The following is a 25662-nucleotide window of genomic DNA, read 5'->3' on the forward strand; positions in this document are numbered from 1 at the left end:
ACGTTGTGTAGGGTTGTGTGAGCGGAGGGGGCGGGGCTTAGCCGCTTCCTGCTGCTCAGTCCAGACAGACCCTCCCTGGAACCGGGACATGGCGGCTACCGGGGTGCTGCCCTTCATCCGAGGGGTGGACCTGAGCGGCAATGACTTTAAGGTGAGAGGCCATGGGGGACGGGGGAGAGACTGGGGGGCACCCAGAGGGGGCCTGGGGGGCAGTCATATCAACTTGTATGGGTGTAGACAGTGCTGGGTGCTAGGCCTGTGTATATGTGTGATATATACTGTATATATATACATGTGATATTATATGAAGATACCCCCCGATTGTCATGGCGCCACCTCCATTTACAAGTCCCGTGATGAATCTTTTAGTCGCCAGAAATGGTCACATGACTGTTACGCTTTGTATCCAGTCGCTAATGGTTGGTATGAGCGCGTAGACGTGGTCACATGACTGTTACGCTTTGTATCCATTGGCTAATATAAACCATGATGGGAGTAGTGGTCAGCCGCAACGTTTTGGTGGTCGCCGTCACCGCTGGGCTCAACAGTCACTGGTAAGATATTTATTAATCACATGTGGACAGACGGTGTGATGGGAAACGGCGCCAAATATTACATATCGGAAACACCCGAACATCAGGATTGTAGGTTGTGCTGGTTTCACCATCTGTTTCTGTTCTGGATCATGGGGATTGGCGCCAGTGTATATATAGTGTATATAGGTATAGTTCTAGGTGTGTGTGTGTATATATATATATATATATATATATATATATATATATATATATATATATGTCTGTATGTCACCTATGTACACACACACACTATATATATATATATATATATATGTATATATATATATATGTGTGTATCTGTTCCTACACAGTCATATTCATGGTACATACACACCAGTGCAGTTACATGAGCTCTCTATTCCTACATGCCTATAAACACGCACATATGTAATATGCCTTCACATGTACAGCATGTTATTACACCTACATAAAACCCTGTTCATATTATGCTTTGCGTGTCCACTAGTAGAAGCTCCTGGTGTATTCATACGGACATGCACTCATAAACATATTCATATCCTCCTATATAATGTACATGACATATCCCAGTATCAGTTCTCTTTGCTCTGTCCTCCTCCTCCTCCCCGCTGACGTGCTGCCACTTCCTCTGGCTGTCACTATATTATATTTAGCCTCTTGTATCCTCCTGGAGATGGAGGGCGGCAGCTGGGGACAATGTACACGTGGTGAGCACATAGGAGCCGACATTGTATGAAGAATAACCTGAATCTGGGCCCCTATAACGTGTCCTGGTTGTGGGGTCGGTGCGCTGTCCCAGCTCAAGGTTCCTCCCACACTCCATGCACATACTTGAGATATTTGGCTTCCTCAGTGTCTGTGATGGGGAGATTAGATTGTGAGCCTGTGGACAAGGACAGGGATTGCAGGGGGGGGGGTGCTCTGTAAGCTGAGACGGACTCTCTTATTATAGGGTTTGCAGTGCACTGGGTATGTCACATAACCTGATGTGCCAGGAGAGTCTAATCAGACTATATGGATACCCTGTGGTATAGCTAATGTAGGGTCAGAGGGTGGAGAATCCGGGGGTCCTGCTCCACCCTATTAGACCCCGCACTAGGTTGCTGAGACCAGCTAAAGAGGTGCTGCAGCAAGTGTCGTTGTATAACATGGACATTAAAGGGGTCACCCAGGCTGGACTGTTTGCAGAGCCCCCCAGCAATGAGCTTATAGTCAGGGAGTAGGTGGGAGTCCTCCCTCTGCAGCTCCTGTCCTTGTCCAGAGGCTCACAATCTAATCTGCCTATCATAGATACTGAGGAAGCCAAATATCTCAAGGACCTTCATGGAGTGCGGGAGGAAACACAAATCAGAACATTGTCTCCTCATCCGAAAGACTGATACACTGTGACGCAGCATTCCTGTACAGCGCAGGAGACGGACACAGAGCGGCCTTGTATAGAGCACCTGTCGTGTGCACACAATGGAGGCAGCCATGCAGACACTTCTCTGGAGCTTCTTTAGGAGTCAGAGCATCACTACGGATCATCTTACCGTATTCACACCTGTCTGACAGTATATACCGGCTGTGGGCGGGGCTTACACTATGTGCTATATGTATGGGCGCCTGTATGCTACCCCTGCTCAGCTCTGCTACATGCAGTTTATTTCTTAAATACAAGCCTCTGTATTACAGCCTGGTCTGATGAGGGGAGGGGGTAACACTGGTCTATTACCCCCTTATACCCAAATGGTACCTATAAAGCGTGTGTATATTGTATGTGGCGGTTATTGCTGACCTGAGCTGTGACATTAATTACAGGCCTCGCTACTCCCTGAGCGTCCGCTCCACCCCTGTGACTCACTTCTTAGTCTATAGCCCTCACTAGTCCTGTCCTCAGGTTAGACTCGGGAGGGGAGGGGGGGGGGCTATTCTCTTACACTTTTGCTAGTTTTGTTACAAAACTACAACTCCCAGCATGCCCTGACAGCAGCTACTGCTTTCCCTGTGATGTGTTTTATGAAGAGCACCCCCACCATGACACGGTCATTCGCCCCTCCATAAAACCTCACCCCCCTATGAGGCCCGAGCCACAAGTAACATCTATTCATTACATAATAAGAAGTTCTAAGACTTTCCATCTGCAAGATCTGCTTGCTGGCAGTTGATGGTTTGTTACAGTGTGTCAGCGCCGTGCTGTAATACTCAGCCAATTCATTCACCTCCATTTTGTCTCTCTCCAGGGCGGATACTTTCCTGAACATGTCAGGTCTATGTCAAGCCTGCGATGGCTAAAGCTGAACAGGACGGGGTTATGTTACCTGCCGGAAGAGCTGTCCTCCCTGCACAAACTGGTAAGAGGAGGGATCAGTGACCCCCTACATAGGTGCTGTGCTGGTGACAGCCATTGCTGGAAGTCAATACATAGGGGTGGTCGCCCATCTTTCCCCAGCACCTGAATTACATGAGTCCACACGGCTATGCAGTCATGTCTTCTCCTTCCTCTTGTGCTGTTCATGTTGTGTTTCTGGCCAACAAATATAACTCCTTAATCATGGCCGCCCTCCCACAATCCCCTGCGTTTTAATTAGGAGCCCTTAGGGCACTGTTTACATTGCTGCGCCGGGTGTGTCACATGCTTCACCTGCTTTTTAACCCCTTCCCAGTCTGTGACTGCAGCATGATTTCGAGGTGCTCTGCACATTTTTGTCACGATGATCGGGAATACCTGGGATTGAAGAAACCGCTGATCCCAGCAGTTAACCCCTTCACTGGCTGAGCTCATATGACCATCTGTCACTCATCATCCATGGTAGGATAAGATCAACGGTCTCAAATGGCTATAGAATGGCTGATGCAGATGAGACCCTCTATGTCTTCATTTACTGGGATGTAAAAGACAGCCGTCGCCCTTGGACGGATGAGAGCAATGGACTCTATAAGGCGGCCATGGGAACTTCACCTTAATGCCAGTATTGTAAGACAGCTTGCCGCCTCTTGTTTACTTTCCCCGCTGCTTGATCTTTTTTGGGAGAGGGGTCTCAAGGGTCCTCCAGACGTAGGCGGATCTCCCTGCACAGTCTACAGGGCTGTAGTGGAGTCTATAGGTGAGATCACACTGTATACACTTCCGTTATCTGAATTGCTTCCTTTATGAGATAACCAGTAATGGAGGAAGGCAGTGCCAGGGGAATAAGATTTCCTTCCCTCGCCCTGCAGCAAATCTTGTGCCTATGAAGCAGCAGGCTCAGGCTGTGTAGTACATCATTACACGTAGACTGAGCGCTGGTTCAGATCACACCTGCCCTAAAGCAGCAATTCCCATAATAGAAATATATATATATATATATATATATATATATATATATATATATATATATATATATATCCTGCAAAACCTAAAAGAAATGATCAGACTACACAGGGCTTGTTTGTAGTCTACCATGGAGACACATAGGACTACAAACAAGAGTAGGAGAGTTTGATTTGGAAAGTTGCTTCGTCTTATTGTAGACCTATTGGAGCACTGCCATTGTTTGGGGCTTCACATTAACCCTTTATGTTCTTCCTCTCAGGAGCACCTGTCCGTGAGCCACAACAGCCTAACCACGTTACATGGCGAGCTGTCGTCCCTACCCTGCCTGCGGGTAAGTATCCCTGCCCTAATCCCTTAGGGGTGGTCTGTACTACTGCGCAGATACACCCGCCATACATTTTACATTAAATCCAGGCGTGACTTATTATCTTTCCTCTTTGTTCCCAGGCCATTGTAGCTCGAGCCAACAGCCTGAAGAATTCTGGGATCCCGGATGACATCTTCCAGCTGGACGACTTGTCCGTACTGGTAGGTGACTGCTGCGGAGTTATATAGGGTAATTCTGCAAGTACCATAGTGCTGGAAGTGTGCCACCTTGTGGCCATCAGGAGGCGAAGCAGCCTGATGTACCATCCAGATCATCTGATACATTGACTATTGCCCCCAGCAGTTCAGCAGCATTAGACCCATAGAGTTTAATAAAATAAAATGCCGTGTGCTAATATATTTCTTGTTAATTTCCAATTTGTCTGTAGACATTTGTTGGCAAAGTAAAAAGAATAACTTTTTCTTGTAGGACCTCAGTTATAACCAGCTGTCGGAGTGTCCACGAGAGCTGGAAAATGCTAAGAACATGCTGGTGCTTAACCTCAGCCATAACAGGTGAGACGTCTCCATGTAGAGTCGTAGTACATGGCGGGCTGCAGCGATAAAGCGCCACTTTTCGGAGGTTTCCTCTGTGGACTTTCTGCTTCCATTATACCTATAGGGAAATCGCCATCGTGTCCTTAGGTATAATTGACATGCTGCGTTTTCCGAAATCCCTAGCAGCCAACAATAAAAGCTGCATTGCTACTGTCTTCATCTATGTCTTGTAATTTGGATAAAGAATCCCTTTAAACTCTCTTAGACCGTGTGACATGATGCAGAATTATAACCAATGTCTCTCTTTCCTCCTCCTCAGCATTGACAGTATCCCCAACCAACTCTTCATTAATCTGACCGACCTGCTATATCTGGATCTCGGTGACAACAAGCTGGACAGTTTACCCCCACAGATGCGGAGACTGGTGCACCTGCAGACCCTCATCCTCAATAACAACCCCCTGATGCATGCCCAGCTCAGGTCAGGGCGCTCTGTCCGTCTCTGTAGGTCAGGCCACTGCTCCGGTGAGCACATGTCGTAACGGCTGCTTCTCTATTCTGTTAACAGGCAGCTTCCTGCAATGGTTGCCCTGCAGACACTGCATTTAAGGAACACACAACGAACACAGAGCAATCTGCCTACATCCCTGGAAGGCCTTACTAATCTAGCAGGTAAGCAGCTCTTCACGGAGTCGTCATAATCTGAGGAGGGGTCCAAATTCTGGAACGTCTGATATGCGATATTGTGTGCAAGTTTACTTCCATTTATTATCTTCTTGCAGATGTCGACTTGTCCATGAATGACCTTTCCCGGGTCCCTGAGTGCCTGTACACACTTGCCAACCTAAAACGTCTGAACCTCAGCAGCAACCAAATCTCTGAACTGTCCCTGTGCATCGATCAGTGGACTCAGCTCGAGACCCTCAACCTTTCCCGCAACCAGCTGACCTCACTTCCGGTACGTACTGGCTTGTGAGAAGGAATGAGTAAGGGGTTACAGTCAGTATTATGATCGGATATTGATATACCTATACCTTAATGCAGTATTCTTCAGCCTGTTGGAAAACTACAACTCCCAGCATGCTCTGACAGCTACGGGCAGGCTGCAGAGAGTCACATGTTGGAGGACACTGCCTATGTACATGGGGCTTTCTTATTCTTTGTTTGTGCTTTGCTTCCAGTCTGCTATCTGCAAGTTATCCAAGATGAAGAAACTTTACCTAAACTCCAACAAACTGGACTTTGATGGGATCCCATCCGGAATCGGGAAACTCTCCAATCTGGAGGAATTTATGGCGTCGAACAATAACCTGGAGCTGGTCCCGGAGAGTCTGTGCAGGTAATGCCTATGGGAGATGCGGGGCCTCACTGAGAGAGGGTGATACGAGGGGTTAATGGATCTTGTCTGTTCTATTCAGATCAAGCAAATTACGCAAGCTGGTCCTGAATAAAAACCGCCTGGTCACGTTACCGGAGGCCATCCACTTCCTGCCGGACCTAGAGGTAGGTGTCACCACCCGCATGTTACATGAATGAGAATATTTTGTGTCGTTAAAGGGATATTTTGTGTTATTGTTAAAGGGGTTTTCCCATTTCAGTAAGTTATCCTGTATCCGTATGATAGGGGATAGCTCTCAGGTCAGGGGGGTCAAACCACTTAAACCCCCACTGATCAGGAGAATTTAGTTCTGTCCCACATTCTGAAAGGAACGGTGGCCGGGCTGGTACATGCACGCCTCTATTCATGTGGGGGTGTTGGATACAAGGTGGGGATCCTCCTTTAAAATATTCATTCAAAAATGTCTCCTTATATTATTCTTTATTGTCATTCCAGGTCCTGGATGTAAGGGAGAACCCCAACCTCGTGATGCCCCCCAAACCAGCAGACCGCACCTCCGAGTTCTACAACATTGACTTCTCTTTACAGAACCAGCTCCGCCTGGCAGGGGCATCCCCGGCCACTGCCGCCGCTGCTGCCGCCGCCGCAGGGGGTGAGTGACCTTCTGTGGTGGTTCATTTTCTTTTAGCCTGCTTTTTGGGTGGGGGGAGTGAGGGGCTCAGCACTGAGAACAAGGGCAAAGTATTAACCATTAGGTAAACTTTCAGCTGCAAGTGCAACAAAGGATTCCTCAGCAAGGAAGATGCGACTCCGGAGACTGAAGGACTCCAACAAGGATGACCAGGCCAAGCAGGTGCTAAAAGGGATGTCAGATGTGGCTGAGGAGAAGAACAAGAAGATACAGGTGAGCTCGAAGGTCACCTCCAAGATGTAAGGGGAAGAAATACTGTATAAGATTGTAAAGCAAGTAGTGTTAAGGAGTATTACTGCACCCATGAGGCCATACTGTGACCAATGGTGGTGCCTATAGCCTCATACACATAGGACTTCGTGTGCGGCCATATATGAGGATCTTGCAGTGGTTCTCTGCATTTACCCCTCCCCCCCCCCCCCCCCCTCCTAAATTATTCTCACTTCTTCGCTCTTGCTTTCAGGAGAACGGTGACATGAAATACACTGATCTGAAGACCCGCCGGTGGGATCAGGGGCTGGAGAAGCCACATTTGGATTATTCTGAGTTTTTCACTGAAGACGTAGGACAGATCCCGGGTGTCACCATCTGGCAGATTGAAAACTTTATCCCTATCATGGTGGACGAGGCTTTCCATGGGAAGTTCTATGAAGCTGACTGCTACATTGTGCTGAAGGTGGGGATGTGCTGTGTTATTTTCGTCATTAAACGTGGGGGTCCTGGAGATCAGGACAAGCTGGGACTTTGGGATCTCCATCGATCCTTGGAGTGAAGGGCCACGATGCTTCACTGACCTATCACAGACTTCATCCACTCTACACTATTGACCCATAAATCTGATTTCCCTCCTGTAGACATTCCTGGACGATAATGGCGGCCTACACTGGGAGATCTATTACTGGATCGGACAGGAGGCCTCACTGGATAAGAAGGCCTGTTCTGCCATCCACGCTGTGAACCTGAGGAATTACCTGGGGGCCGAGTGCCGCACCATTCGGGAAGAGATGGGTGACGAGAGTGAGGAGTTCAGTCAGGTGAGATACAAATACCATTATAAGATATCTGACAAGTGTGAAGGAATCTTGTGCTTTACCAGCGCTCCTCTGATCTGTCTTCAGGTGTTTGACAATGAGATCTCTTACATAGAAGGCGGATCAGCCAGCGGCTTCTATACAGTGGAGGATTCACAGTACATCACCAGGTGAGGGCAGCACAGAGTTTCCCCTCTCTTCTTCATGTGCATCCAAGTGCAGGGCATGCTGGGAATCCGTCTTCTAAAGTGATGACATATTACTAATATGTGCAACCCATTATGAAGGGTAGGGGTCTGACCTTAAAGACCCTCCTCATTCATTTGGAGATTGCAGGGGTCATAGTTCAGCTCCCTCATGTGAATGGGATCAACAGACACTTCTGTGCAGGGAAAACCCAAAATCGTTGCTGTGGCCCCTTATTTTCCGGATTGATGGGGTGCGAGAGATAAGACCACAATGATCATAAAGCATATCCTAGTATAGGGTGGTGTAAAGGTATGGAGACCCCTGTATAAATGGAAGACGGTGGTGTAGCATGTGCAGGGCTAGGCGATTCATCAGAAAAATAACCGATAATCTACTTGGTTCTAATATGGCAGCTTTCAAAATAGCCACAATGTTAGACCCCCGCCCCACACAGATCTGCTCTTTCCAGTTATTCCGGGATCTGTATACCCTTTGGACCACCATGTATGTATTTCTATGATGGGAGTAACCCTTTAGTATGTTATGTGGGGGGTCAGTCTGTTAGTATTCCTGTTAGAAGCTGACCAGGTGGAGGCGCTCTTCTCTTGAGCTCAGGTTCAGGGTTTATATGTTTGTTTGTTTAACTCCTTCCAGACTCTACAGAATTTATGGCAAGAAAAACATCCGCCTGGAGCCGGTGCCATTAAAGGGCTCCTCCCTGGATCCCCGGTGAGTGCTGTCACCTCTGTAGGAATATCAGTCCTTGTCATTGGGGCGGTGGGGTCACTAATCTGACGTGGTGTATTTCAGGTATGTTTTCCTCCTGGACCATGGTCTAGAAATTTACATCTGGAGGGGATCTCAAGCCACGCTCAGCAACACTACCAAAGCCAGGTAAGAGCTAGCAACGAGTTCAGCTACAGGATCATTGAGTGTGTAACTGGTTTGCCAGCCTAACAAGTGTGTATTCCATGTTGGTCACCAGATGGCGCTATAGCAGTAATCCACTGTGTGTGCCCCTGTGTCAAAAGTAAAAGACAGCAAATGGTTAATAATATAATGTTATTCCTCATTATAATAACATATGTACAGTATATTGTACAGAAGATATACACTGCCTGTGTATGGATACTTCCAGCAGGGGGCGCACACTTCTGGCCCCTGCACTTGTGCTGTGGGATCTTCTCAGGTTACTCTTTTCTTCCACAATTATCTTTAGGCTGTTTGCTGAGAAAATCAACAAGAACGAGAGAAAGGGGAAGGCAGAACTCTTATCACTTACAGAGGAGCAGGAGACCCCAGAATTTTGGGAAGTTTTGGGCGGGCAGCCGGATGAGATCAAACCATGGGTGCCTGAGGACTTCCAGCCAGCTCGCCCCAAACTTTATAAGGTATCGTGATGGCAATTAAAGCAGAGAAGTAGCTGCTGTGTGATGTGGCCCAGAGCCCTGCGTGTGGACGGCTTGTCATTGGTCTATAATCTGTCTTATGCGCTGCCCCCTGTAGGTTGGACTGGGTCTGGGATATCTGGAGCTGCCACAGATTAACTACAAGATCTGCGTGGAGCATAAAAAGAGACCGAAAATCGATCTTATACCAGAGATGAGACTGGTAAGAATTCAGATCCTCTATATACTACACCACACAGGACAGATCCTCTATATACTACACCACACAGGACAGGTCCTCTATATACTACACCACACAGGACAGATCCTCTATATACTACACCACACAGGACAGGTCCTCTATATACTACACCACACAGGACAGATCCTCTATATACTACACCACACAGGACAGGTCCTCTATATACTACACCACACAGGACAGATCCTCTATATACTACACCACACAGGACAGATCCTCTATATACTACACCACACAGGAGAGATCGTCTATATACTACACCACACAGGACAGATCCTCTATATACTACACCACACAGGACAGATCCTCTATATACTACACCACACAGGACACATCCTCTATATACTACACCACACAGGACAGATCCTCTATATACTACACCACACAGGACAGATCCTCTATATACTACACCACACAGGACAGATCCTCTATATACTACACCACACAGGACAGATCCTCTATATACTACACCACACAGGACAGATCCTCTATATACTACACCACACAGGACAGATCCTCTATATACTACACCACACAGGACAGATCCTCTATATACTACACCACACAGGAGAGATCGTCTATATACTACACCACACAGGACAGATCCTCTATATACTACACCACACAGGACAGGACCTCTATATACTACACCACACAGGACAGGTCCTCTATATACTACACCACACAGGACAGGTCCTCTATATACTACACCACACAGGACAGATCCTCTATATACTACACCACACAGGACAGATCCTCTATATACTACACCACACAGGACAGGTCCTCTATATACTACACCACACAGGACAGATCCTCTATATACTACACCACACAGGACAGATCCTCTATATACTACACCACACAGGACAGGTCCTCTATATACTACACCACACAGGACAGGTCCTCTATATACTACACCACACAGGACAGATCCTCTATATACTACACCACACAGGACAGATCCTCTATATACTACACCACACAGGACAGATCCTCTATATACTACACCACACAGGACAGATCCTCTATATACTACACCACACAGGACAGATCCTCTATATACTACACCACACTGGACAGGTCCTCTATATACTACACCACACTGGACAGGTCCTCTATATACTACACCACACAGGACAGGTCCTCTATATACTACACCACACAGGACAGGTCCTCTATATACTACACCACACAGGACAGGTCCTCTATATACTACACCACACAGGACAGATCCTCTATATACTACACCACACAGGACAGGACCTCTATATACTACACCACACAGGACAGGACCTCTATATACTACACCACACAGGACAGGACCTCTATATACTACACCACACAGGACAGGACCTCTATATACTACACCACACAGGACAGGACCTCTATATACTACACCACACAGGACAGGACCTCTATATACTACATCATACAGGACAGATCCTCTATATACTACAGCACACAGGACAGATCCTCTATATACTACACCGCACAGGACAGATCCTCTATATACTACACCGCACAGGACAGATCCTCTATATACTACACCGCACAGGACAGGTCCTCTATATACTACACCGCACAGGAGAGATCCTCTATATACTACACCACACAGGAGAGAGGACAGGTCATCTATATACTACAGCACACAGGACAGATCCTCTATATACTACACGGCACAGGACAGATCCTCTATATACTACACCACACAGGACAGATCCTCTATATACTACACCACACAGGACAGGTCCTCTATATACTACACCACACAGGACAGATCCTCTATATACTACATCATACAGGACAGATCCTCTATATACTACACCACACAGGAGAGAGGACAGATCCTCTATATACTACACCACACAGGACAGATCCTCTATATACTACACCACACAGGACAGATCCTCTGTATAGGACGCTGCATTAGTATATACTTCCATATAAATGTGATGCATCTCATTGTAACTTCTTATTTTGCAGCTTCAGAGCCTGCTGGATACCAAGTCCGTGTATATCCTGGACTGTCAAACAGACATATTCATCTGGATTGGTCGGAAGTCTTCTCGCTTGGTCAGAGCAGCTGCATTGAAGCTCGGACAGGAGCTGTGCGGGATGCTGCACCGACCCAAACACTCCATGGTGATCCGGAACCTAGAGGGCACCGAGTGCCAGGTATGGCGGGCAGCATGGCGGACTGCTCGGGGTAGTGGTTTAGAAATCTTTGGCTGCAGAGAAGCCTTCATTCTGTTTCTGGTTCCAGGTGTTCAAATCCAAGTTTAAGAACTGGGACGATGTCCTGAAGGTGGACTATACCAGGAATGCAGAGAGCGTGGTGCAGACCGATGGCCTCCAGGGCAAAGTGAAGAAGGATGCAGAGAAGAAGGACCAGATGAAGGCCGATCTCACCGCACTCTTCCTGCCACGCCAGCCCCCAATGCCAGCTTCAGAGGTGAGGATAGGAAACTGCGCCCCCATGTGTGCAACAACTGCTATGACATGCCTTCTTCCCTCCACTACAGCATTCATAGTGTCTGGCTCACAGGTCGCTGATGATTTTCCTTATCTTTCAGGCTGAGCAGCTCACTGAGGAATGGAATGAAGATCTGGATGGGATGGAGGGATTTGTACTGGAGGGGAAGAAGTTTGCTCGTCTACCTGAAGAAGAGTTTGGCCACTTCCATACAGAGGATTGCTACGTGTTCCTGTGCAGGTAATAGGGAAGCCATGATCAATACCTTGCTGGTCACTTTCACACACATGGCTGCAGAAGCTCATCCACAACTTATCCCCCCAGGTATTGGGTTCCAGTAGAGCACGAAGAAGATGAAGAACAGCAACAGAGCAAGAAGAGGAAGGTGAATGAAGATGGGGAAGAAGACGAGGAGGAAGAGGATGAGGAGAAGCAGCCAGAGGAAGACTTCCAGTGTGTGGTCTATTTCTGGCAGGGCAGGGAGGCCTCCAACATGGGTTGGCTCACGTTCACATTCAGTCTACAGAAGAAGTTTGAGAGTCTGTTCCCAGGGAAGCTGGAGGTAAGTTCTCCTATGAATACCTTGTGGCACCGTCATGTCTCCTCCTCTTCCTCAGTCTCATCCCTTCTGTTCTGCTCTTTCAGGTTGTCAGGATGACGCAACAACAAGAAAACGCCAAGTTCCTCTCTCATTTTAAGAGAAAGTTCATCATTCACAAAGGGAAACGGAAGATGAGGGATGTGGGGCTGCAGCCGAGCCTGTACCACATGAGGACTAATGGCAGCTCTCTGTGCACAAGGTATGGAGGGGGGAGGGGAGAGTCAATATGGTGGAGACAGAGTGTGATTGCTCCTGGTGTCTGATCCTTCTGTCCTGCACACACAGGGTTATACAGATCAGCACAGACTGCAGCCTGCTCAACTCCGAGTTCTGCTTTCTGCTGAAGGTGAGTCCTCAGAGGTCTCCATGATGTCTCCTCCTAACTCTCTGCCATGTTCCCTCCTCACACTCTTGTATCTTTCAGGTCCCCTTTGAGAGCACCGCTAACCAGGGCATTGTGTATACCTGGGTGGGAAGAGCCGCGGACCCCGATGAGGCCAAGCTCGCTGAGGACATCATGAATACCATGTTTGATGACACGTATAGTAAACAGGTGCGGAGGACGTATTGGGGTGTTCTATGGTGACTCGGATGAGTTAGTAACCTATTAACGGGTCATCAATTAATATCACTGCAAAGAGGTCACAGTGTTTAGGTGTGCGCTGCGGCCTCTTCACTGCTTACTAAGCACAGCGCCGTATTGTATTGTGCTAGGTATCACAGTTCAGCACATTCACTTGAATGGGACTGAGCTGCTATCAGGCCATGTGACCTCAGGGGTCCTGGGTGTCCGACTTCCCCTCCCCAAGGATCTTCAGTGGATAGGTCATCAATAAGTCCCACAAACCCCTTTTTTAATTTCTTCATCAGGTTATAAATGAAGGCGAGGAACCAGAGAATTTCTTCTGGGTGGGCATCGGAGGCCAGAAAGCATATGATGAGGATGCCGAGTATATGAAGTTCTCGCGGTTATTCAGGTACGTGGTCAGACTAGATGGTGTTCTCTATACCAGCCAGTGACCATGGGGAGCTGCCCATGTTTGGCCCCCAACACCCTGCACCATAAGGGTATGTCCACGTGAACGGGATCTGCACTGGATAACCCATCATGGACCCGCAAGGTCAGTTCATTCTGTATTGCAGAGGAGAAGCCCCATGTGGATGTAGCCCTAAAGGAGTTGTACCATTATAGGCGCCCTAACCTTAGGGGATAAGTGTCTCATTGCTGGAGGTCTGACCACTGAGACACCCAGCTATCAGAGCAGGGGCCTAAAGGTACCCCTGCCTCCTCCCTGTGAATGGAGTGCCAGTGCTGTGCGCCCTATAGAAGTGGATAGAATGCCGGTCATCACAGTCCACTGATGCTCCATTCATAGGAAGGATGTAAGAGAACTTTTAGCCCCCTACCCCCTTCTCCAGATCGCTAAGGGACCCCCAGAGATGTCACAGGGATAAAAGTCTGTAATGGATCAACCCCCGTTCCTGTTATAGAGTAAATGATTGCATTTGTTCTGCCTGCCACTAGAGGGAGCTCATAGCCCACAGACAGCAGCAGAGCGGTAATAGTCATCTTGGGGCCATCATTACTGATGTTTTCCTGATCTATGATCAATTTCTTACTTAACCCTTTCATGCAGATGCTCCAATGAGAAGGGCTATTTCTCAGTGTCTGAAAAGTGCTCAGACTTCTGTCAGGACGATCTCGCCGACGATGACATCATGCTCCTGGACAATGGCAAAGAGGTGAGTGAGGGCACCGCGCCAGCAGCGTGTCAGGCCCTTGTTATGGGGGATTCTGGCTGAACGATAATTGTTTCTCTGTTTCTAGGTCTACATGTGGGTGGGCAGTCAGACCAGCCAGGTGGAAATAAAGCTCAGCTTAAAGGCCTGTCAGGTAAGTGACCTCCCCTTCCTATTTCTGAGAGCCTGCTAAGCTGCAGTGTAAAGCATAAGGGATAGAGCGGGCCCTGCAGCCTCTGATGAGATAAAGCATGTTGTGTAACCATACCCTGGTTCTCCCTCCAGGTTTACATCCAGCACATGAGAGCCAAGGATCCCGATCATCCCCGCAAACTGCGCCTGGTCCGTAAGGGAAACGAACCCCACGCCTTCACCCGCTGCTTCCATGCCTGGGGTGCCTTCCGCAAGCCGCCATCCTAGGCTAGTCCCTAAAGTATCTCAGAACTTGTACCTGGGCAGCAGTGGCTGCTTACTGCTCCGGCCTGGCAGCAGCGCTTGCACAGAGGATGTTAATATTATTTAATCCTTCCTGGCTCCTGAGGGCCAATCTTTACTGTACAACAGCTGGGACAGGACTACGGCCTTAAGGACTGCACTACTGCTAAGCTTCTCTTCAGTGACTCCATTTCTACAGTGTTAATACAGAGGGGGAAGGGGTTTTGCACACTAAGGGGAATATTTAAAAAGATGTATCATCCAGAACTGTAACCAAAGCTGCGGCCTCCACCAGCGTGTTCAGACTACACCGCCGGTCACGGCTGGGTCCACTCCACTGCTCCCCCTGTAGGACAATCTTTATCATAACTTTAGCGGACAATAACCTCAAGGGGTTGTATGGGATTAGCTAAAACAGCGCTATACCTGGCCTTGGGCCATGTCTGGTATTGTAATAATTCACCCAACCTGAAACCAGGTGTGGCACTGTTTTAAGAAGATGAGTGTTTTCCTAAACCTAGACAATCCCTGTAAGATAGGAGCACGTGGCCATAACCAAAGATCACAGTATTGCCCTGCGACTGTCACTAATGTCATGAAATGGAGTTGTATCGTACCCATGAGGCTGCTGCAATCCTTCCCAACACCCCATAACTCCATTCAATTACATTAGTGAGTGACTTGCAAGGCCTTATCAATCTTTGGTTGTGCCATAGGACTTGTGTAGCCTTACCCTATGGGACAGCCCTACCAAACATTAGCACTTGGGGCCACGATAGCCAGTGTGTTATATCTAAGACTCAGTTCACAAATGGTGGCTACAAGACGCTCCTAACCCACAGCTCAGCCAGGACAGGTGACCCCAGCTTTAGGCACAGCAGTGGCGGGAGAGGGGCGCAGCACTCATGGGAGCTCCTGACCTGTGGGGGAGGGGGGGTAGGTTTCATATAATGAAGCAGTTTACTATTGAATGCAGGTTCCCACCATGGTAGCAGTCATATCCCAGGTGTTGCATCTGCCCAGGTCTTCCTGGAGAAGGCGCTAATGTCCATAGACTTCTATTCACGTGGCCAGGACTCCAGAACAAATCACTGTTATAAGAAGGGCTGATGAATTCATGAGGGCACTAGAAGAGATATGGCCACTAGGGGGAGGCAGAGGTCACTGCCCACAACCAGGGGAGGGGGAGTAGACTTTACTGTATGAGCTTTATATTTTAATAAAATTTGCACTTCACTTTCAAAGCAGTGTCATGGATTTATGTATGCCTGCCTATATGATGTATGTGTTATCTATCATACATGTTGCAGGGTTGTGGTTAACAACTATGTACAACAATGTGACTTCATGTTCTTGCAAAACAATCCCTTTAAGTCAATGGAAGGTACACCAGAGACTGGATGGCAGCAGTCCATGCACCAGCTACAGGACCTGGCCCACTAATGCCACTAGGGGCAGTGCACAACAGATATTAGATTAGAGCTCCCTCTAGTGTCAGCTGTTGTCAGACAATTGTGTCACTTTTAACTATCACTAGGGTTCGCAACTCTAGTCCCATGCACTTGAATGAGACAGAGTTGCAGAAAGGCCAAGTACAGCCACTATACAATGGCAGACACCGTGCAAATCAGACAGCTAAATGGCAGAAGGCCCAAGTGTCCAATCTTCACTTTATGATCCAACTTAGGTTGTTTTTTTTTTTTAATTCTCTCCCCTCCATAACACATAGGACTATTCTTCTCCTACCTTTAGATGTTCTCTCCCAGTAGAAATCCCAGTTTATCTGTATACAAATAAGTTCTCATGCAACACTGGGGGCGTCTCCAATGCTGCAAGAGAACTCTCCATCACCGCCTCCATCTTCTTCAGAGCCGACTGCACATGCCCACGGCCACAAGAAAAATGGCTATTTACACAGCTTGCTGGTGTAAGCAGCCATTTTTCTTGTGGCCGCAGGCATGCACAGTCAGCTCTGCCCGAGGCCTACAAGTTTGAACCCAGCTCCGGAAGAAAACACGCAGAGAGGCCGTTCCTGAAGAAGATGGAGGCGATGCTGGAGAGTCCTCTCGCAGCATTGGTGACACCCCCAGTGCTGCGAGAGAACTCATTTGAATACAGATGAAAACCAGGATTTCTACCAAATAGCAACGTGGTGAAGAATACTTTCTTAAAGCTATTCCTACGTGTGAGCAAGGAAAAAAAAAAAAAAAGTGATTTTAATGATAGGATCCTTTAAAGGATAATCAACTTCCCCTTTAACATTACAGAAACCCCCAGCTTAACCCTTCACAGAGAAACAAACTTCTTTATTCTTCTTTTAATAAAAACCAGTTTTATATCTAACAAAAAAAAAAATAAGATTACATCCTAAACAGAAAAATAAAATCCATGTAAATTGGATAAATTCTTCAAAGAATCTTGTCAAAGACAATAATGTTAGCAAAATAACCCCCTCCCCTCCCCCATAGGAGATAACCCGTGGCTCCATGCTGCCATCCTCCAGTGCCATGCTGAGACCAGTAGTTCCTTCCCGATGCAGGAGTCACACGGCGGTTCCAGCACTTGCCCCATCTCTCGACCTGCCCCGTGTTACAAATCCTAATCGATTCGAGGAAAAGCGGTACCAAAAAATAGCCTCAAAAATGGAAGGCAAGGCGTACAAAAATAGATCTAAGAGCAGAATGGTCACACACAAAAAAAGAAGGTTGGATTAACCCCTGAAGTGCTGCAGGGGTCCATAGCTCACAGTTGCGTACAATTCGCAGTCCATGACGTGTAATGAGTTCTGGGCCCGGAGGTCACATTCACATTAATGTCACAGCCAGAGGTGGTGACTTTTTGGTCGCTGACAAGCAGGGGGTGGGTGGTAGCGCGTTCCCTTTCCATGCTGTATTATTAAGCGAGCGGGTTATTGCTGGGTTATGGGGTTTATCAAATCGATGCAATGTCATCTGTGCAAGATACGGAGCGGGATACAGAGCAGCAAGTCCATAGGAGAGAATCGCAGAGAAGTCACATGACCAGCGCCCCAACCTTACCCCCCTCCCAAGGTCCATGGTGACAAACCGATCCCAGGCCGCTGCAATACTGACACAATGGTGAAACGTCACAATCCTTAATGGTCCGTGTAGCAGAGAGTCTGTGTAAAGGCTCAAGTGTGGCGGAGGGGGCCGCGGCCCGGAACGTTCTGGAAATACGTAGAAAACATTAAATGGACCAGCGCAGACCAAGACGTATGGAATGAGGCACAAGGCGGTGATCAGCCACCGATACAAAAGGCAATGTCATGGAACCAGGTATAGGGGGCGCACCAGTGCGGGAGGCAGGGGCACTGGTGTCATCAGGACAAGGCTTGTAAAGTCCAAGGTTGTGATGAAGAAGCCGCCATGAAGAGAAAAGATGTAAACCAGGCCAGAGAGGTGAGGGGGCTGCCGGCAGACCGGCCCTGCAAAAGAGGCAGAAAAGTGTTAAAGGGATGTTGAGTATTAGGAGATTGGACGTGACGTTACTAGCATGAACAGGAAGTGGTACGCAGTCATGCTGCAATACCAAGTACCGCCACATCCATTGTACAGCGCTGTGCTTGGCATGTAGTGAAGAGGCTGCAGCAGTTAATGTCCTGGACAACCCCTTTAACTGTACAACATATAACCTATAAGAAGTGCATGTAAAAGTGAACCCTCACAAAGCACTGGCCGGGGCTCCTGAACCCCAAACTACAACCGAGCACCTCACAGGCGATTCTGTATGTACACTAAGACCCCATGGGGGTAATGGCACCCACCTCATTTGATCAGGATCTCTGAGGGCCGCGTCTCATCTGCAGAATTCTTCATGTTTTTCTCCGACTCTTCATTGGATCTGAAAATAAATAGTTAAGGGTCAAACCTCAGCGCTATAGAGTGGTGAACCTGTACACCAAGTGGGGGCAGCACTGAGCTCCCAGACATTGCTATCCATACAGGGAGTGACAGTATGGAGGGGTGACCATTAATGGAGACTGGGAATGTGACGGTGTGATGGGCCACTATAATATGTCAGGTATTGCTAAGTGGTGGTGAAGAGGAAGCCATTACACTGCCAAGGCGTTACGACAGTCCTGTGTGACTTCATCTATCGTCAGTGGATGCAATGACGGCACAGAGGCGTTATCTTCTATTGTGATGCGGTCTATGATATACATGAGGCGACTACTACAATGAAAACCTGACAAGTGTCAGTCTATTATTAGGCTTAGTGGCCAGAGTGAAAACTATTGTTTCAAAAAATATAAATTGATAAAGTTTTACATTAAGAAAAACCTTTAAGTCATTTTCTTGTGACACATTCCCTTTAAGGAGAGACAGACATTGACAGTCAATAAGGGTCAGATAGGACCCCACAAGTTACAGTGTCGCTCACCCCAGCATATCCCTCACATCCTCCACTGTGATGTCCCCGGTGGTGTCCAGCGTGGTGTCCGTGCTGTTTAAGGGCGAGTCCAGAGGAGAGGGCGATAACGTGCTGCTGTGCTCACAGGAATTCGCTAAAATAAAGAGAAGGGGGAAAGGTTACACCCCAAAAAGCCCACAACTACCTGGGCATCTAGCAGGGGGTCACACTGACCTTCAGACACGAGCGGGGCGCCGTCACACTCACGGAGGATGTGCGTGCCGTTGGCTTGGTTGTTTTTGGGGGACAACGTCTCCTTATTACTGAAAGGAGAAGAAGAGGAAGAGATCAGCAAGACAGGCGAGGGGCCCGACCTTGTGACCCCGGGGCCAGAACGGACTCTGGTGAATCCCACTAAGAGGGCCAAACATGGCGCCGCTCACCTGAGATACACCGGATCATGGGGTCTGTCAAATTCCACCAGACACAACGGCTCTGTGATATTTTTGGCACTGAGAGAAAACCGCTCAAACTCCGAGGGCGAGATCAGGTAAAATCCTGAGGGAAAAGGAGAAATTTTTTAATTAACGTTTTTAGCCAATATATTGGACGCCACTCAGCTTTCCCAGAATAAGACGACAAAGCATTAAGTCTCGGCAATGTCTGACCTTGGCCATACTTTGTGAACACACATGATGCAATCCCACTGATGTCCTCCTTGCGGATACAGTCGTAGCGCACCTGAGGCCGCAGCCCCGGGACACTGAAGATGTGGATGTCTCCAAGGTTGGTCAGACACGTCAGGCAGTTCTCGGAGTAATCCTCGGAGGCAGAGCTGGTAAAACTGGCCAGAGCCACCTTACGTACCCGGCAGCCTTCATGGGCCGTCAGCTTGAATTTGGTCTTGGCACTGACTTTGGGCAACGTAAAGACCTGGAGAGAAATAAATAGATACACAAGGTGCGCTCAATGCCAGTCTGTAGCGTAAAGCTCTATACCTAATCCTTATAGGGGGGGGGGGGGGGGATCTGGACAACTCACCTTAAACTGCTCCTCCGAGGCAATGAGCACGGAGTGTGTTCCCTGCATGTCGGGAGCTTTCGCCAAATCACGTGACACCTCAAAGGGTTCTGGGAGAGGATTCCCCCGCCCGTCCAGAACAGCAATGGAAACTACCGGCGCCCGATGCATGAGCTGAATCTCCTTCCCCAGTACAGCTTCAGTAGAGCGCTCAGCGAGCTTCTCCCTCGAAGGGACCTCCAGCGCATAAGCAAACACCGAGCCCGAGTTAGTGCCCGCCCACATTGTGGGGCCGTGGTGGACAGCTATAATAAGAGCAGATAGTCACCAGCCTAACCATGTACTGTGGTAGATAGGGGGCAGTATTCGCATGATATTCTTGTACATAGGGGGCAGTATTATAGTAGTTATATTCTTGTACATAGGGGCAGTATTATAGTAGTTATAGTCTTGTACATAGGAGCAGTATTATAGTAGTTATATTCTTGTACATAGGAGGTAGTATTATAGTAGTTATAGTCTTGTACATAGGAGCAGTATTATAGTAGTTATATTCTTGTACATAGGGGTCAGTATTATAGTAGTTATATTCTTGTACATAGGAGCAGTATTATAGTAGTTATATTCTTGTACATAGGGGCAGTATTATAGTAGTTGTATTCTTGTACATAGGAGCAGTATTATAGTAGTTATATTCTTGTACATAGGAGCAGTATTATAGTAGTTATATTCTTGTACATAGGAGCAGTATTATAGTAGTTGTATTCTTGTACATAGGAGTAGTATTATAGTAGTTATATTCTTGTACATAGGAGCAGTATTATAGTAGTTATATTCTTGTACATAGGGGCAGTATTATAGTAGTTATATTCTTGTACATAGGAGTAGTATTATAGTAGTTATATTCTTGTACATAGGAGGTAGTATTATAGTAGTTATATTCTTGTACATAGGAGGTAGTATTATAGTAGTTATATTCTTGTACATAGGAGCAGTATTATAGTAGTTATATTCTTGTACATAGGAGCAGTATTATAGTAGTTATATTCTTGTACATAGGAGCAGTATTATAGTAGTTATATTCTTGTACATAGGAGTAGTATTATAGTAGTTATATTCTTGTACATAGGAGCAGTATTATAGTAGTTATATTCTTGTACATAGGGGCAGTATTATAGTAGTTATATTCTTGTACATAGGAGGTAGTATTATAGTAGTTATATTCTTGTATACAGGGGAAGGGATTGGCTTTAGCATGAGACAACCTCTTACATTTAAGGAACCACTTCTTACCATCCCGCAGAAAGGTGTCAGCAAAATACAGACAGCGCACCACACCGGAGAGAGAGTCATCTGCAGATCGTGGTTCAATCCTCCGCTGCACAGGCGCTATATCTAGGTCATGGGGGCCCGGCTGCTCTGCCAAGTGTGCGTTCGCCTCTTGAAGCTGAGAAAACAAGAGCAACAACATTTCAAAACAAGGTATGCCATTTTCGGTCTGGGGAAAGCTGGGTGGTCGCTTTTACCAGAACTAAAGCACATGATGGTTACATGGAGCAGATGCTGCCGGTGGTCACATACCCTGCTGTTGGGGCTCGCAGTGTTCAGCCTCTTCTTCCCAGACACTCTGCTTTTCCTTATCCTTCGGAAGGACTGTCTGAGAGATTTCTTCAGAGACTTGACCCTGGACAGAGGCCCCTCCATAGCCAAGGAATCATTTGGATGTAAGGTGCACCTGTAGTGACAGAGCAGCCATTATGTGAGACCAGGCAGCAGACAGGAGCGCTCCCTCCCCCTCCTCAACTACCCTCCTGGGACTGGCACAGTCAAAACAAGCAACCCTGACAGGATACATTATACCATAGTGTCGCAACCGCTAACAAACCGCTCTCCGGTTTAAAGAGCTTCCACCATAAACCACTTAACGTATCAAAATACAAGACATCTCTGTGTGCCCAGGACCAACACTGGCATAGAGACAGCACAGTGAATTATTAATGGGGGAGGGGCAGCAGCTTACACAGTGATGGAGCGGGAAAGACTGATGCATTGATAGGACACTCCACAGCTAGACACAGTCGCCCTTGGGATTCTGGGAAAGCTGAGTGACTGCAGCATTCTGGTCATTACGCAGCTTTTCCATATTCACATAATCTGATGAGGATTCTGGGACTTTTATAATTTGAGAGAGAGGCCGAGAACACCGGGGAAGAGTTGGCGACTCCTCCATGACCATGTACGATTCTACCAGGAGATATTACCTGGCCAGGACAGGACTTCTCTTGTGATAGTCGAAGAGACCGAAGCCATGGCTGGTGCCGAACGCCACCAGATTCCACTCCGAATGCAGCGAGACGGCGGTGACCGCGGCCGGCGGCATACACTGTACCAACATGGTGGTCTGGAAGCCAGGCGGGAAAAACAAGGAGCCATTTCTGGGGGTCAACCGGTCATGGCCTTTCCATGTGAAGCCCTCGCGGTCTTGTAGGAGGTCGATGGTGGCCACGCTGACCAGGTGATCAGATTTATCGTCATTCAGATCCATGACGAGAACCTACAAGAGACGATGGGAGTTGTCACCACTGACCAAACAGCGGACGCCTTATGGATTACTATACAGAACGCTTGTCAGAATTTTGCCGATTGCCATTGGAAATAGCCAGGATTAGCTCCGCCCTCATGTCAGTCCTGCTGTAGTGCACTCCACACCGACTCTGGTCAGCAATTACTTTCAGATTTTGCAGGACATGAGCCAGATTAGATCAGGCCTTATACAATCCCTGTAAATTATTCATCTGCTGACATCAGGGGTTTACTAGCTCCACACGGGAGGGCCATTACCTGCCCCGCGGTCCCCGCCACCACCAGCTTGCTGCTGTACTTGCACAGAGCGATCTTCTGGATGCCCAGCCGGGGGTCATCGCTGTAAGGGTCAAAGCAGCCGACCTACAAGGCAACGTACAATATGGTGAGAACCGTATAATAGATCATCAGTACTGGTGTGCGCACATTGAGGCACTTTGTCTCCTGCCAGCAGAGGGCGTTGTGGCTACAGCTGGAGGATTACACTTATTGGGCCTCATCATTGACAACGAAACGTCAAGTCCACGCCGGGGCCTCCTCCATCTTGTATTTACATAGATTAAACTGTTTACTCTACTCATATGCCGTCCTTGGCACTTTCATAGGTTTCCTGTGATCAACACATTGCGCTCTGAAAGGTCACATGACCACGGCATGCCGTTGTTGCATGTCGTTTCTGTCACTTTGGGTGTGAATAGAGAAGAGATGATCTATAGCTCTACACGACAAGTAAAGGGACGCGGTTAGTGACTTAACCAGTTATGTAGATTTGGACTGTTTAAGGGACCGGTGCCAATAGCAAGGTGGACTATAGGAAGGATCAAGCATCTACTTTTGCCTCTTAGTTTACACATAGCGCCCCCCCCCCCCCTCCCCCACCAAGTGTGACATCATGATACAGGTGGATTCGGAGACTTGAGTTTGTGCCAGACATGTCATAGGAGGAACACGAATAGCAACAAATCAAGAACATTCCTGAACGCTCCTCCAAGATCTCAATGAACTCAAAGAGAAGGAGCGAGCGGGAAAAGACAAGATGCAACCAAATCCCAGGGCAGAGTCAAGATCAGCGTGCAGCAAATACTCCGACCATTCACGATCTGTGCCCCAGGTAAAGAGCCATCGGTGCCGGTACCATAGCTCTTTACAGTCAGAAGGGCGTTCCTGACAGTCTGTAGCGCTGTACAGTGTGAGCGGGGAGGAACGCCCCTTCCCTCTGCTCACAGTGCTCGTCCATAGACAAGTATTATCAGGAGGGGAGGGGGGCGTTCCTCCCCTCTCACACAGTACAGTGCTATTGGCGCAGCTGGGCAGAAGGACGTTCCTGACAGTGTCAGAAACACCCTTCTGACAGTAAAGAGCTACGGTACCAGGACCATTAGCTCTTCACCCGGGGCACAGATCGGGAAAGTCGATAGTGCGCTGAATTCAGCGCACTGTCGGCTTTCCAGCAGTATATAGAACTGCCTGTGCCCCAAACCATGAAAGGTCCTCTCTAAGTTCTGGTTTATTATTACAAGGCTAACGTTCAGGATTTGCATGGACATCCCCTTAAGCTGCGCACACCTTGCGGAACGGCGGCCAGTCCTCATCTCCGCTCTGGTTCAAGCTCTCGTTGTGGTCACAGTCTGTCTGGAAGATTCCGGCGGTGGAGAGTCTATAGAGCGGTCGCAGAGCAACCCCAGAGGCGTCCCAGAAGCGCACAGTGCCGTCTTCATGTCTGGAAGACAAGGGAAAGTGATATAAGGCAGGGAGTTGGCGGACAATACAATGGCTCCTCGGAGGGATTATATACAAGGATGGAAAGAGAGAGTCATGAGCGGAGAGCCTGTAACACTACATGAAGGGGATAAGCAGCGCTCCACGCCCGGAATCAGCACACCCCTTCACACTTCTCCCCCGCACATCTGGACTTGTGCTGACCCCCGACCCTACACTCCCAGGCTCCTGGGGTTTTGCTCCAGTCCCAGGATCTCTGTTTAGTTTCTGGCTCAGCTCAATAAAGGAGGGGCCCGGAGCCCACACACACAAGCCAGCGGTACTCCCCTGCAGCTCTAGATAACATAGGAAGGCCTCCCGTCCAGGACTCTGGATTATAGGACCTAACCCTGGATTCCAGACGCTGCCGTACAAGACGAGACATCCTAAGGGAGCGGACATTGGGAGACAGACAGCAGCTAGATGGGGGAAACAGGCTCCAGTTCATTTTAAGGTTTGTACATTTTTAAGGGTAGGGAAGCGTAGTCTATTAGTCCCTGTTAGCAGCCAGCTGAGGCCGATCTCTTGCCAATACACCAGATTACAGGCATACACTTAGCGCTCCATGGTAATCCTTCCCATAAACTGCTCATCTCCAGAACAAATCCCATCTTATCCTTACCCTGTAAGTAGAAGGCCCCTCTGGGAAGGCTCCTCGGCCAGACTCTTCCCACCGTCTATGGGCCAGCTCTGTAACACAAAGCAGCACTTAATGACCTTCGCAACAGACGGACTATTTCATCCAAGGTGGGTGAAGTCCATGTATTTTTCATAGGGTCTACACATAATACTCACCACGGATGAGAAGTGCGGGTTCTGCTGCTCGCCCGCAAGAATTATCCGTTCCCAGAGCTTCAAGGTGACATTGGAAATGTGATAGGAGCAGGTGATGGCTGAAGAGTGGAGCGGGGCAAGATACGGGGCAGGGATGGTGGGCCAACCCGGGGTCTGAAGGTCAATCACCACCAGCTCTTCCTCCACCAGGACCACCAGGGCTGTGGGATTGTCATAACCTAGAGGTAAGTGGAAAGGAAGAAAAATGGTAAAGCTTGGGGTATTACATCC

The 25662-nt window shown here is 48.1% G+C and overlaps 2 protein-coding genes across 4 annotated transcripts in view; one reads left to right on the top strand and one right to left on the bottom strand.

The window, feature by feature from the left end:
• LLGL1 (LLGL scribble cell polarity complex component 1) overlaps window positions 1–25662 on the bottom strand; it is a 409866-nt gene that overhangs the window by 366285 nt on the left and 17919 nt on the right. For 2 of the 3 annotated variants that reach the window (XM_075285190.1, XM_075285188.1), the window contains exons 10-23: window positions 25393–25610; window positions 25220–25287; window positions 24406–24559; window positions 23098–23202; window positions 22518–22810; window positions 21838–21991; window positions 21550–21703; window positions 20278–20561; window positions 19905–20169; window positions 19680–19794; window positions 19471–19559; window positions 19267–19390; window positions 18650–18726; window positions 17213–18310 (exon numbers count right to left, since the gene is read on the bottom strand). In XM_075285190.1, coding sequence (XP_075141291.1) covers window positions 18651–18726; window positions 19267–19390; window positions 19471–19559; window positions 19680–19794; window positions 19905–20169; window positions 20278–20561; window positions 21550–21703; window positions 21838–21991; window positions 22518–22810; window positions 23098–23202; window positions 24406–24559; window positions 25220–25287; window positions 25393–25610 — 2099 coding nt within the window. In that variant the 3' untranslated portion in view covers window positions 17213–18310; window position 18650. Of the gene's footprint in view, window positions 1–17212; window positions 18311–18649; window positions 18727–19266; window positions 19391–19470; window positions 19560–19679; window positions 19795–19904; window positions 20170–20277; window positions 20562–21549; window positions 21704–21837; window positions 21992–22517; window positions 22811–23097; window positions 23203–24405; window positions 24560–25219; window positions 25288–25392; window positions 25611–25662 lie in introns of those variants that run through there. The other variant, XR_012717375.1, reaches the window with a different exon arrangement.
• On the top strand, window positions 39–16109 carry FLII (FLII actin remodeling protein). Its single transcript, XM_075285027.1, has 30 exons — window positions 39–151; window positions 2777–2887; window positions 4109–4180; window positions 4297–4377; window positions 4646–4731; window positions 5033–5194; window positions 5282–5385; window positions 5496–5671; window positions 5895–6052; window positions 6132–6216; window positions 6548–6704; window positions 6820–6956; window positions 7207–7419; window positions 7598–7777; window positions 7862–7944; window positions 8618–8692; window positions 8774–8857; window positions 9183–9354; window positions 9470–9574; window positions 11600–11791; window positions 11880–12068; window positions 12190–12329; window positions 12414–12651; window positions 12735–12889; window positions 12976–13036; window positions 13115–13243; window positions 13561–13667; window positions 14328–14433; window positions 14519–14584; window positions 14716–16109. The coding sequence occupies exons 1-30, from the start codon at window positions 89–91 to the stop codon at window positions 14848–14850; spliced, it is 3822 nt and encodes a 1273-aa protein (XP_075141128.1). The 5' UTR covers window positions 39–88; the 3' UTR covers window positions 14851–16109.

The sequence above is a fragment of the Leptodactylus fuscus genome, chromosome 8 (assembly GCF_031893055.1).
Source record: "Leptodactylus fuscus isolate aLepFus1 chromosome 8, aLepFus1.hap2, whole genome shotgun sequence".
In the NCBI taxonomy this organism is placed as follows: domain Eukaryota; kingdom Metazoa; phylum Chordata; class Amphibia; order Anura; family Leptodactylidae; genus Leptodactylus; species Leptodactylus fuscus.